The 13,715-nt window shown below is 41.6% G+C and overlaps 1 protein-coding gene across 1 annotated transcript in view; it reads left to right on the top strand.

Moving 5' to 3' along the window:
• Nucleotides 1-13,715, top strand: part of ITPR3 (inositol 1,4,5-trisphosphate receptor type 3) — a gene marked incomplete at its 3' end in the record, with an annotated part of 283,455 nt that overhangs the window by 186,152 nt on the left and 83,588 nt on the right. Inside the window, exons 31-41 of the mRNA XM_088455962.1 lie at nucleotides 1,132-1,383; nucleotides 1,894-2,019; nucleotides 3,397-3,522; nucleotides 3,846-3,966; nucleotides 6,722-6,909; nucleotides 7,018-7,166; nucleotides 7,496-7,604; nucleotides 10,895-10,985; nucleotides 11,289-11,458; nucleotides 12,190-12,361; nucleotides 12,629-12,813. Coding sequence (XP_088312088.1) covers nucleotides 1,132-1,383; nucleotides 1,894-2,019; nucleotides 3,397-3,522; nucleotides 3,846-3,966; nucleotides 6,722-6,909; nucleotides 7,018-7,166; nucleotides 7,496-7,604; nucleotides 10,895-10,985; nucleotides 11,289-11,458; nucleotides 12,190-12,361; nucleotides 12,629-12,813 — 1,689 coding nt within the window. The remainder of the gene's footprint in view (nucleotides 1-1,131; nucleotides 1,384-1,893; nucleotides 2,020-3,396; nucleotides 3,523-3,845; nucleotides 3,967-6,721; nucleotides 6,910-7,017; nucleotides 7,167-7,495; nucleotides 7,605-10,894; nucleotides 10,986-11,288; nucleotides 11,459-12,189; nucleotides 12,362-12,628; nucleotides 12,814-13,715) is intronic.

The raw sequence follows: 13,715 nt of genomic DNA, 5'->3' as shown, positions 1-13,715 counted from the left end.
GTGGGGTTTACAAAAGAAGATTTTACCAGAAAAACACAAGAAGGCAGAATTGGTATCTGTCAATAATTCAAGTCCGATAAGGATCACATGTATTATCTATAAAAAAGCAGTTTGTGCTTAATGTATGAAAGATTTACAGAAATTCGCATTTCTGTAAACCTGTCATAAGTGAGCCACCAGATCCCGTGCTACTCTGCTAGCATTGGTCATCTATGTTGTCACAAAAATGCTTCTACAGTAAGTCGCCATGCAAGTGTCGCATATCAAATTAATCAGCACAGCCTGCTGGTGCGTCCTAGTTCCATTGCATTAGCGGTAACAGAGTCTCAAGGACCTGGCGCCCCGGGAGGGGCTTTTTACCACGACTGCAGCAAAGATGTGTAAGGAAACATCTGTACATTAATCTGTACACAAACTGCTTTAATATTGAAAATAAATTAATGTGATCCTTGTCTGACTCTATTTAATCTGATTGATATCAGTGATGTCTGAATGTGTTTTTCTGGTCTAATAAACATGACACAGTGAGAGGCACCATTTTGCTTTCAATGATACTAAAACAAGGACAATATACTGTATGCATCTTTCAGATTTAACTCTTTAAATGTCACATAAGTTTGCAGCAAATGTTGTATGTATATATTTTTCTACACCAATGCAAAATGCATACAGCTCTCTAGTTTTCACATTATATATAATTATAAATAGATGCGCACTGCAATTTGCATCCAATAAGTGGTTAAACAAAAAAAAAAAAACCCTAATCAGGCATCAAAATGACAGCATTATACCAGTAGGCTCCTATGGGAGTGTGTAGAGGATAATAGCATTCACCACAAAATTATTGAATTCTCATAAATAAGCATTTTCTGGTCTGGCCAGGCTGCATTATAGAGTATGACAAGGTGTTGCAGAGTCATATACAAAATTCTATTATCAATAGTAGTAGCAGTAGAGAACCTTCGGTTATAACTACCAACATGTTCTCCTATTCATCATCTGGTAGATCCATTACTGGAATTAATACAGTTACTTTAACAGTAGCTCAGTAGTCATAGGTTATCGCATAAGAATAGAATATATTATCCTGTTCTGTGTTCAATAAATTAAACGCTATACATTTCTCTGCAGCTTACAAATGCAGGGGATGATGTTGTGGTTTTCTACAATGACAAAGCACCATTTGCATCAATGCTTGAAATGATGGCAACAGCCCGTGAGGGGGTGGAAGAGAATAGCCCTCTCATGTACCATATTTCACTGGTTGATCTCCTAGCTGCCTGTGCTGAGGGCAAGAATGTCTACACTGAAATCAAGTGTACATCTCTGCTACCTCTGGAAGACGTGGTGCGGGTGGTGACACATGAAGACTGTATCACAGAGGTTAGAACATACTACCAGGATTGAACACAGCTGTTGTAAGAGTGTGGCTGTTATACTGTTGACCCTTTCGTCTCAGACATATTGGTAATATAAAATACGGCTTTAACTGTTACATCCGTCTCATAAACTCAACAGGATTTGGCCAATAATACAAGATTACACCTAAGATTTGCTGTAGATATATGCCATTTCCATAGTGTAACCTTGGTGACATTGTGCTGTCTATGAATTGCAGAATATGATGGTGCTGTAATCATGTTATTCAAAAAAAGTGACAGCTGGGTATTTGCAGACCAGTCGCTCCGGCCTATTGCTCCCTGGATGCAACCTAATTAATACTGGCTGATCTTATGCCAGAATGAGAAAAGATTTTGTGTGTCATACATTACCCCACACCCAAGTTTCACAACATTTTTTATGTAATATACGTTCTTTTACTGTGTGTCTAGTTCTAAAGTGATAATGCTAAAAAATTTGTTTTTAGTGACACAATTCAATTTTGTTTCCAAGGTAAAAATGTCTTATGTGAACTTTGTGAATCATTGCTATGTGGACACAGAGGTGGAAATGAAGGAAATCTACACCAGCAATCACATCTGGACCCTCTTTGAGAATTTTATCCTAGATATGGCTCGGGTAAATTTCACAGTGTGTATCAGCCATTCCAATACATGTGTCCAGTGCTGTAGGAATGATATGAGCCCAGGGCTGCCATCAGAAATTGTGGGGCCCAGGACTGACCAAATTGGCAGGGCCATCCCCTTCCCCCCGCTACCTTATTCCTACAAAAAAAAAAAAATTGCCCCAAAAATATCAAGCCTGCCGTCTTCTGGTTTCAGCCAGCCCCTACTGTATGTGCATCCTGCCAGACCCCATTTTCTGCGTCCAGCCAGGCCCCCTAATATGTGTACAACCAGCCACCCTAATGTGTCCAGCCAGCCCCCCCCTTTCATGTGTGACCAGCCAGCCCCCCCTTTCATGTGTGTCCTGGCAGCCCCCGTCTGTGTGTCCAGTCAGCCCCCGTCTGTGTGTCCAGCCAGCCCCCTTCTCTGTGTCCAGCCAGCCCCCTTCTGTGTGTCCAGCCAGCCCCCTTATGTGTGTCCAGCCAGCCCCCATCTGTGTGTCCAGCCAGCCCCCTTCTGTGTGTCCAGCCAGGCCCCCCTTTTATGAGTGTCCAGCCAGGCCCCCTTTCATGAATGTCCAGCCAGGCTCCCCTTTCATGAATGTCCAGCCAGGCCCCCCTTTCATGAGTGTCCAGCCAGGCCCCCCTTTCATGAGTGTCCAGCCAGGCCCCCTTTTCATGAGCGTCCAGCCAGGCCCCCTTTTCATGAGAGTCCAGCCAGGCCCCTTCTGTGTATCGAGCCCCCCTCCCTCCTCTTTTCAAGCCACAGCACTGCCTGCTGGCAGTGCATTTGAACTTACCAGCCTCGCGTGCCACTGCAGTGCCGTCACCTATCCAGGGTATCGGCGCGCCTGTACGCTGCAGGACGGAACACAGCTGTTAGAGCCATGGCGGGTCCTAGTGCTCGCCACCGCTCAACCTAATCTGAAGGAGACAGCAGCGGTGCTGCTGCTGCTCTCCGTAAAAATAAAAATTCCACAAATTACGTAGTTGTGTGAGGGAAAGTGGGAATGGGGTCGGGGAGCACGCTGCAAGAGCCGGGCCCCCCTTTCTGCTAAGTGCCCGGGCCCGGGACTCCAGTCCCAGCAGTCCCCCCCTGATGGCGGCCCTGTTTGAGCCCAATGAGTTCTGGAGGGAGAATACAAGAACAAAAGGATGTTATAAGAAAAGGACTACAAATTACATAAACTACTTAATCTACATAGTGTCCATTCCCAGCTGGCACTCATGTGTATGTCCCTTCTGGATAACATATTGGCCACATATTTTTACTTGAATATAGAACATAAATTGATTGTAAATTTTACCAGTAATTTATTTATATATTTATATATTCTGATCCTGCTGTATGTTGCCCTTTTATCTGCCTCTTTCTCTTCTACCTTTCTTAGGTATGTAACAAGCGGGATAAACGTCTGTCTGATCCCACCTTGGAAAAGTATGTTCTTACTGTGGTCTTGGAAACAATAAGATCCTTCTTTAACTCCCCATTTTCAGAGAACAGCACCTCCCTTCAGGTATGTGTATGACTACTACACTGTCTAAAAATACTACTGGTCAACATTTATGTAAATCTGCTCATGCCTATTTACAGATGTGGCAAATTTATTGAGACCAACGTGGCACATGATGGTGTGGAGACAGCTCTTTGCTGTATTGCTGATGTCTACCCACAGACACTGCATTGTCCTCTTTTGTTTTTTTTTCAAGTAAACTAGTCCATCTTCAGATGATTTGAATTAAATTAGCATGATGGTTTTTAAGTACTAAACAATATAAATATAATAATTATTTTAATCATTACTGTTTTAATGACTTGTACAATTAATGATCTTTTTAGACACATCAAACAATAGTAGTCCAGTTACTCCAGTCCACAACTCGGCTCCTTGAGTGTCCTTGGCTTCAGCAGCAGTACAAAGGCTCAGTAGAGGCGTGTATACGGGCCCTTGCCATGGTCGGTAAGAGAGTTCAAATTCACCCACAGACATATTTACCTACTGATGTTGTTAATCATCTGTTGTTGGGATTCATATTTGTTCTTTAGATTGTAAGCTTGCGGGCAGGGCCCTCTTACCTTTATGTCTGTCTGTTACTACCCACTTTGGTTCTATTAATGTTATTTCCATTTGTAAAGTGCAACGGAATATGCTGCACTATGTAAGAACCTGTTAATAATAATAATAATAATAATTTGTGCATAAAAATAATTGGAACACAATTAGAGAACTACAGTAGACAAATTTCTGCAAAGTATTTTTACTTTAAACTTTCAGACAGACTGACTGAAATATCTATTTGAAGACCGCATTCTAGGTTTATAAATAGTGCATGGACTTAGGAAACAATAAAAGGCAATAGAACATTCATTCAACCTACAGGATTTGAAATAGTGCAAGCTCTGTGGCACCTTTTGCGTGCCACTGTGAATTTCCGTTATTACTAGAGATGTGCGGGCAGTGGCGGAACTCCCGGAGACATTGGAGTCATTTGTTGCCGGGCGCCAGCCCTGAAGGGGGCACCTGGCTCCATTGTCACCCAGCTGTTCAGGGCACTGCTGAGGAGCTGCATGGAGAAGGGGCACCGCTGATCGGCGCTCCACCTCCAGTGGCGTAACTACGGAGGGTGCAGGGGGTGCAGTCGCACCCCCTGCATGCTCCATTTGCCGGGTGCCCGCTGAGTGTGTTACCAGCTGGCGCCCGGTCCTTCTTTCCTCCCTCCCCTCGGCGCCAGTGGCAGCCGCAGCTCACTCCTGAGCTCCGGCTTCCGGGTCCCGCAATGCACTATGGGAGTGACGTCATGACGTCACTCCCATAGTTCCAAGGAGCGGGCGCCAGGAACGGACGGCAGCAGCACTGGAGCGGGGTTTAAGGTAAGTATTGTTTTGTTTTTTTGTATGTGTGCGTGGGTGGGGGGGCATTACTGGGAGCACTACAGGGGGCTGACTATTGGGGACACTACAGGGGGCTTGCTACAGAGGGCTTACTACTGGGGGCTCTACAAGGGCTTACTACAGGGGGCTTACTACTGGGGACTCTACAATGGCTTACTACTGGGGACACTACAGGGGGCTTACTACTGGGGGCATTACAAGGGCTTACTACTGGGGGCATTACAGGGAGCTTACTACTGGTGGCACTGCATGGGGCATTACAGGGGCTTACTACTGGGGGCACTACAGGGAGATTACTACTTGGGGCACTACTAGGGGGCTTACTACAGGGGCTTACTACTGGGGGCACTACAGGGGCTTACTACTGGGGGCACTACAGGAGCTTACTACTGGGGGCATTACAGGGGCTTACTACTGGGGGCACTACAGGGGCTTACTACTGGGGGCACTACAGGGGGCTTACTACTGGGGGCATTACAGGGGCTTACTACTGGGGGCACTACAGGGAGCTTACTACTGGGGGCACTACAGGGGGCATTACAGGGGCTTACTACTGGGGGCACTACAGGGGGCATTACAGGGGATTACTACTGGGGGCACTACAGGGAGTTTACTACTGGGGGCACTACAGGGGGCATTACAGGGGCACTACAGGGGGATTACTACTGGGAGCATTACAGGGGCTTACTACTGGGGGCATTACAGGGGGCTTACTACTGGGGGCATTACAGGGGCTTACTACTGGTGGCACTACAGGGAGCTTACTACTGGGGGCACTACAGGGGCTTACTACTGGGGGCACTACAGGGAGCTTACTACTGGGGGCACGACAGGGGGCTTACTACTGGGGGCACTACAGGGGGCTTACTTCTGGGGGCACTACAGGGGGCTTACTTCTGGGGGCACTACAGGGGCCATCATATGGGGGCACTACAGTGGCATTACAGGGGCCTTACTACTGGGGGCATCACATGGGGGCACTACAGCGGCATTACTACTGGGGGCATCATATGGGGGCACTACAGGGGCCTTACTATAGGGGGCACTACAGTGGCCTTACTATTGGGGGCACTACAGGGGCCTTACTACTGGGGGCACTATTGGGAGCACTACAACTGGGGGCACTACAGGGGCCCTTACTACTGGGGGCACTTCAAGGGGCATTACTACTGGGCCACTGCAGGGAGCATTACTACTGGGGGCACTACAAGGGCATTGCAACTGGGATCACTACAGGGGCTCTTACTACTGGGGACAATGCATAGGGGGACCACTACTGGAGGTACTGCATAGAGGGAACATTACTGGGGGGCACTGCATAGGGGGACCTCTACAGAGGGCACTGCACAGGGGGACCACTACTGGGGGCACTGTATAAAAGGAACTGCATAGGGGGTCGGCAGCAGCTGGGGCTGGCATAGGTGCTGAGGGGGTGGTAAATTTTAATTTGGGGGGGGGGGGGGCACCAACATTTATCTTGCCTCCGGTAACCTGGGACGAAGTTACGCCACTGTGTGTGGGTTCGGTTTTACTCGGATTTACTCGGTTCTTTTCGCCAAAATTGTCGCAAGTTCGATTGCCGATAGCCAATTAAATGCCGTTTTTTAAATCCGAACATATCCGAGTAAAACTGAGTAAAACCGAACCTGCACATCTCTGGTTATTACAAATCTATGCCAAATTGCCAAACTTTATACTTTATACTACTTTATAATTGATGCATGAATAAGCATTCCCACATATATGGTAACAAATCTTTATAGTGCGAGTGCATTGCCTGTAGGTCTATATGTATTTCTTATTTCTTCTCTCTGGATTTTTAGCAAAAAGTCGCAGCATTGCCCTTCCTATGGACTTAGACTCGCATGTTAGTTCATTACTGAACAGCTCCACCAGTTCACTGCTTAGGTCCCAGCCAACGTATAAACAGCCCACATCCACGCGGGCCTTCCCTCGTGCTAGCGCCACACAGAATCAGTGGGACTACAAGAATATTGTAGAGAAGTTACAGGTTGGTCAAAATATGAAAAAACATTTTGGTGAAATAATATGTTGATCATTCACATTTGGAAATAATATACAATGCCATCTTTTGTCATCTTTTGTTTGTTCCCACCAGGATATTATAAATGTTCTAGAGGAACAGCTAAAGCCACTTGTAGAAGCAGAGCTGTCTGTTCTTGTAGATGTCCTCCATCATCCTGAATTGCTCTTTATAGAAGGGACTGATGCTCATTTACGATGTGAGAGCGGTGGCTTCATTTCAAAGTAAAATATTTTTGCTTTAACTCTATACAGTTACAACTACAATAGCCAAATGTCTTAAATCAGTGACAAATGTAATTGGTAATAACGTGAAAACCGTCATATAGTCACACATACTGACTGTCCAGTGCTGCGGGATTTTGTAGCGCCTTATTAATAAATAATTATGATTTTACCGTACAGTATATGACTACTTAAATTTATGCTTTATAAGATTATTATAAAGACTGGAATATACATTTTTGTTTAACACTCAAAAATAATTGTAGTTTGGAAGAGGCAGTGATAATTGGAATGAAAAGACTTACTTGAAATATGGTAATTTATTTCAGACTTATTCAGCACACTAAAAATCTAATGACTAGTGAAGAGAAATTGTGTATAAAAGTTTTACGGACACTACAACAGATGCTGGTAAAGAAAAATAACTATGAGGAACGGGTAAGAAAAATCTGATATTTTTAGTTTATTGAAGGATATTGAACATGATCTGATCCTCTGCTAAATTTTAACAATACAGATTAAAAAAATCAGCACAAAATATATCAGTCATTCACTGAGCCAAAAAACTGCAGATATTAGCATAAGTGCAGCATATGTCATGCACCTAATTTTGTGCAGGTGTGCCCATGTTTACAACCACGCACATGGCTTACTGTACCAGGATGTACCAACTTTGAAGAAGGTGTCTAACGCATGGTGCTGCATGGTACGCTTTAAATGTATCTTAATGCAGATGCATTTATGTGATTTATTATGTGCAAATCAAGCCCATAAATCGTTTTTTTTCAATGGATTTTGCACCTGCACTTTCATGGATATGCAGCCAACTATACATGAGCCTCAATGGGTCTTCAATATATATTATATAGGAGTAAAATGTAAATAAATAACAGGCTGGATCAAAAGAGATAGTAAACAGGACTTTGAAGTGACATTTTTATTTTTGCTTCAATGAGATTTTAAGAGTAAATGTTTTGGCATAAATGAGAATGAGCTTTCCAAGAAGACAAGCTTCCAGATATGCAGCATGGCTGCGAGACGGTCTTGCATCTGGACTGCTTTGTAGCCTCAGGATCCAGAAAGCTGGCAATTACCGAGACAATAATTAACTGTGGACTGAATCAACAAACAAGAATTGTCAAAATATTTATTTAGGTAGCAATACTTGGAATGGGAGCTATTTCATGCAACAACAATCCTAAATACACAATCTACAGCAGAATGGCTGAAACAGAGAAATCACAATTTAGAATAACTAGATCACAGTCTGAGCCTACCCAGGCAGTTGCAATGCTGTAGCATCATCTGAAACAAATAGATCATACCTAAACATATTACTGTATTAAAGCAGACATGTAAAGAGGAACAGGGTGATGTGGGGGAAATATACGAAAAGTTTGGTTATATTCATCCAGCTACTAAAACAGTCATATGTTACCATGAATGACAAGCTTTCTCTCATCAATCCCTATGTTTCAATTATAGATCATATAATGCTGCAACATATATGACTTTTATGTATATTTTAAAAGCAGACATTCCCATTTACTTCCATTTCTATATATTTTGTATAAAGACAATTATTTAACATCTGATTGATTTCTGTGCAAAACTCTTTACAGGTGTAAAGGAGTACACTGCGTACATATGTGACGCATATAGTGAAGCTGTTCAGATTTTATTTAATTAAGATAAAATTGATCTTGCTATAAGTGTTTAATGATGTTCAGCATCATTATGCCGAGCAGTTTGTTCATTATCAGTAGTCAGATAACCAGAATCTACACATAGCTCAGCATGTTCATTATCAGTAGTCAGATAACCAGAATCTACACATAGCTCAGCATGTTCATTATTAGTAGTCAGATAACCAGAATCTACACATAGCTCAGCATGTTCATTATCAGTAGTCAGATAACCAGAATCTACACATAGCTCAGCATGTTCATTATCAGTAGTCAGATAACCAGAATCTACACATAGCTCAGCATGTTCATTATCAGTAGTCAGATAACCAGAATCTACACATAGCTCAGCATGTTCATTATCAGTAGTCAGATAACCAGAATCTACACATAGCTCAGCATGTTCATTATCAGTAGTCAGATAACCAGAATCTACACATAGCTCAGCATGTTCATTATCAGTAGTCAGATAACCAGAATCTACACATAGCTCAGCATGTTCATTATTAGTAGTCAGATAACCAGAATCTACACATAGCTCAGCATGTTCATTATCAGTAGTCAGATAACCAGAATCTACACATAGCTCAGCATGTTCATTATTAGTAGTCAGATAACCAGAATCTACACATAGCTCAGCATGTTCATTATCAGTAGTCAGATAACCAGAATCTACACATAGCTCAGCATGTTCATTATCAGTAGTCAGATAACCAGAATCTACACATAGCTCAGCATGTTCATTATCAGTAGTCAGATAACCAGAATCTACACATAGCTCAGCATGTTCATTATCAGTAGTCAGATAACCAGAATCTACACATAGCTCAGCATGTTCATTATCAGTAGTCAGATAACCAGAATCTACACATAGCTCAGCATGTTCATTATTAGTAGTCAGATAACCAGAATCTACACATAGCTCAGCATGTTCATTATTAGTAGTCAGATAACCAGAATCTACACATAGCTCAGCATGTTCATTATCAGTAGTCAGATAACCAGAATCTACACATAGCTCAGCATGTTCATTATCAGTAGTCAGATAACCAGAATCTACACATAGCTCAGCATGTTCATTATCAGTAGTCAGATAACCAGAATCTACACATAGCTCAGCATGTTCATTATCAGTAGTCAGATAACCAGAATCTACACATAGCTCAGCATGTTCATTATCAGTAGTCAGATAACCAGAATCTACACATAGCTCAGCATGTTCATTATTAGTAGTCAGATAACCAGAATCTACACATAGCTCAGCATGTTCATTATCAGTAGTCAGATAACCAGAATCTACACATAGCTCAGCATGTTCATTATTAGTAGTCAGATAACCAGAATCTACACATAGCTCAGCATGTTCATTATCAGTAGTCAGATAACCAGAATCTACACATAGCTCAGCATGTTCATTATCAGTAGTCAGATAACCAGAATCTACACATAGCTCAGCATGTTCATTATCAGTAGTCAGATAACCAGAATCTACACATAGCTCAGCATGTTCATTATCAGTAGTCAGATAACCAGAATCTACACATAGCTCAGCATGTTCATTATCAGTAGTCAGATAACCAGAATCTACACATAGCTCAGCATGTTCATTATTAGTAGTCAGATAACCAGAATCTACACATAGCTCAGCATGTTCATTATTAGTAGTCAGATAACCAGAATCTACACATAGCTCAGCATGTTCATTATCAGTAGTCAGATAACCAGAATCTACACATAGCTCAGCATGTTCATTATCAGTAGTCAGATAACCAGAATCTACACATAGCTCAGCATGTTCATTATCAGTAGTCAGATAACCAGAATCTACACATAGCTCAGCATGTTCATTATTAGTAGTCAGATAACCAGAATCTACACATAGCTCAGCATGTTCATTATCAGTAGTCAGATAACCAGAATCTACACATAGCTCAGCATGTTCATTATTAGTAAACAGATACTCAGCATATTTTATAAATGAAGCTTGCAATTTATGTTTTTCTCAATCTCTGTCTGACTCAATTTTCCCTCCTGTCCCCATAGGGAAATTTACTAAGGAAAACCCTTCTGAGTAATTACCTGCAAAACAAGAAGTCAAGTGCTAAAGGCGAGACAGCTGACAGCACTGCCATTGGTAATAAATACTTCATCTCCATAATAAATTTCTATCTTTCCAGACCCTCATTTCTCCAGTGCCGGAAGCCTGAAACACATTGTTCTTTGAATTCCAGAAACGTGTATGTTGTAGATATATAGAGACCCCCATTCTTGCCTTGGGGTTAGAGCATGAGGTTGTTTATAATATTCCATGACTGTTTATAATCTATGTTATCTGTAACTTACCTGGGTTTTTTCATTTTACCATTCATTGACTTCTATTTTTCATATTTATGTGCTGCATTCTGAAGTGAAATTGTATCATCAATTCTCTTGGCAGGTCAGGACCAGGACTGGTCCATCATAGCACCAATTCAATGTAAGCTGGACCGAGAGGGAGCTACTAAGCTTGTGGCTGACCTTATTATGAGTTCAAAAAATGATAAGATCTTTCAAGAGAGCATTTTATTGGCCATTAGATTACTGGATGGGGGCAACACAGAGATACAGGTACCCTAAATAACTTAATATGCATTTATTTTATTATTTTATTTATTGCCAGCAAGCACATTCCACAGTGGAGCTTAAAATCTATATTCCCTACCAAACGAACACACACATACATACTAGGGTTACTTTTTGTCAATAGAGCATTAACCTACCAGTATATTTTTGGATTGTGGGAAGAAACCGAAGTGCCTATAAGAGACCCACACAAGCACCGGGAGGACATACAAACTCCACACAGTTGCGGCTGTGGTGTGACTTGAAGCCAGGACTTTCATGCTGTGAGGCAGTAATGCAAACCATTACACCAACCGTGCTGCCCAAACATTTACACATGAGTAATAAAAATTTCTGACTAACCGACTCTGGTGTTACCTCAGCCTGTTAGTGTGGTTGGAAGATACACATTTTTATTCAAGCCTGATATGATAAATTTTTGTGGGACAAATTATTCTGGGATCATTATCTAGCATTGCAGTAATTTCTCATCAGGATATTGCAATATTGTCAGATGTCGCCTACATATGCACCATACTTACAATATAATATATTAATGTGCAACTCTCCTCAGCATTAACATAGACAGAGATTGGAGAGATACTTATTGGAGAGACATAATTGCAGCCTATCAGTGCTAAATAAATATCACACATTCAAAGACACACATAAAAAGACTCAAATTGTATCATTAAATCAACTTATTTAATTAGAATCACATTTCTGTCTGTTCTCAGAATTCATTTTACAATTTAATGAAGGGTGACAATAAGTCAGAAAAGTTCTTTAAGGTTCTAAACGAAAGGATCAAAATTGCCCAGCAGGAAATAAAGTCCACAATGTCCGTGAACATGAATGACCTAGGATCAAATGAAACCCTGGAGGACGATGGCAATCTCACATCAAAAGGCAAGTTACTGTAAAATAATATATTTGCTTGTTACATAGAAAACTTAAGATAAACTTAGGAAAAAGAGGGCCATGCTTGGATAAGATACAGTAGTTGTAGTTTATTTACATTTCTTGTGCCATTTGAACAATATTTCAGAAATAAATCTGAGGGAGCTGATTAAATTATTTAAGAAGAGTTTTTGAATGTAAAACAATAAGGATGAGCAGCTGCTATCATTTATTGAAGTAGCTATTTACTATTGGAGTGTACCATTTTTTTTACAGGACACAGTCCCCAGTTTGTGATGCCTGCTCCCCCTTCAAAGGCCTTACCAGGAGGTCCTACTCGAAAAGGACATGATGTTGGAGAGCTTGGGGAAAGTAATGAGGTTGGACCTGTGGTCCTGATCATGGAGCCTATTCTGAGATTTCTTCAGCTGCTGTGTGAAAACCACAATCCAGATCTTCAGGTAGGCTTATATTATCACTTTCCCAGCCAGCAGACCTATTAGGAGAGAAGCTTAATATGTGTTTTCTACCTTTTAAATGACTTGTTTATTGGTCTGTACAGTACATGTTCTCTTATAACTTCTACTAAGCGCATGGCTTTACTTTCATGACTTAATTATATTTTTATTTCAACCATAAAATTCCAAAAAACGAAGCAGTGCTGTGCTGTGTTCTCTACTTGGGAACCCATTATATCCAGATGGAAGCTTGTTCGTGAGTCTTGGGACCTGCTGCTAAATAATAAACATAGCTAAAAAGTACAGAGGAAAGACAGAAAGAGAAACCAAGTGGGTTGATGCAGAGTTAGCCACAACTGCACTCTAACATTGCAGGTGTAAAACACAGTCACTGAAAAAGCCACAGTTATTGCAACATGCATGCACTTCTGCACCAGGTACTACATACATCACATACACTTACCATTTAACCATTTATATGCTTGCAAAATATGCATTCTCTAGGCAGAAATAAAAACTACAAAATATAAACCTCTGTAACACTTTAGATCAAATATCCAACTTGTGTACAACCCCCCACCCTTCCCCAAAATGTTAAAATACAAAAGTGTAATATATGTTCAAGCAAGGTAGATAGCACCTATTAATGTCAGACGCGCACTCGTAATCAGCCAATCAGAAACACTTTGCTAGTACTGGCGGTAACCGACCTCATATATTTGCACATGCCCTCAGTGACACACAAAGGATATGGCTTCTCAGCATATATGCTTCTCTGCTGGTTTACATCTGTCCATAATTGTGCGCACACGCCTTTACTATACTCTGCTTACAATAATAAGGCCTAGGGCAAAAGGACCTAACATTAGAACAAGTTTCAATCATAGTGTTTCCTAACATTAATT

Source organism: Taudactylus pleione, unplaced genomic scaffold (genome assembly GCF_031769625.1).
Source record: "Taudactylus pleione unplaced genomic scaffold, aTauple2 ptg000682l, whole genome shotgun sequence".
In the NCBI taxonomy this organism is placed as follows: Eukaryota; Metazoa; Chordata; class Amphibia; order Anura; family Myobatrachidae; genus Taudactylus; species Taudactylus pleione.
Note: the sequence above shows the minus strand (reverse complement) of the source record. Positions and strands in the feature narration are given on the sequence as shown.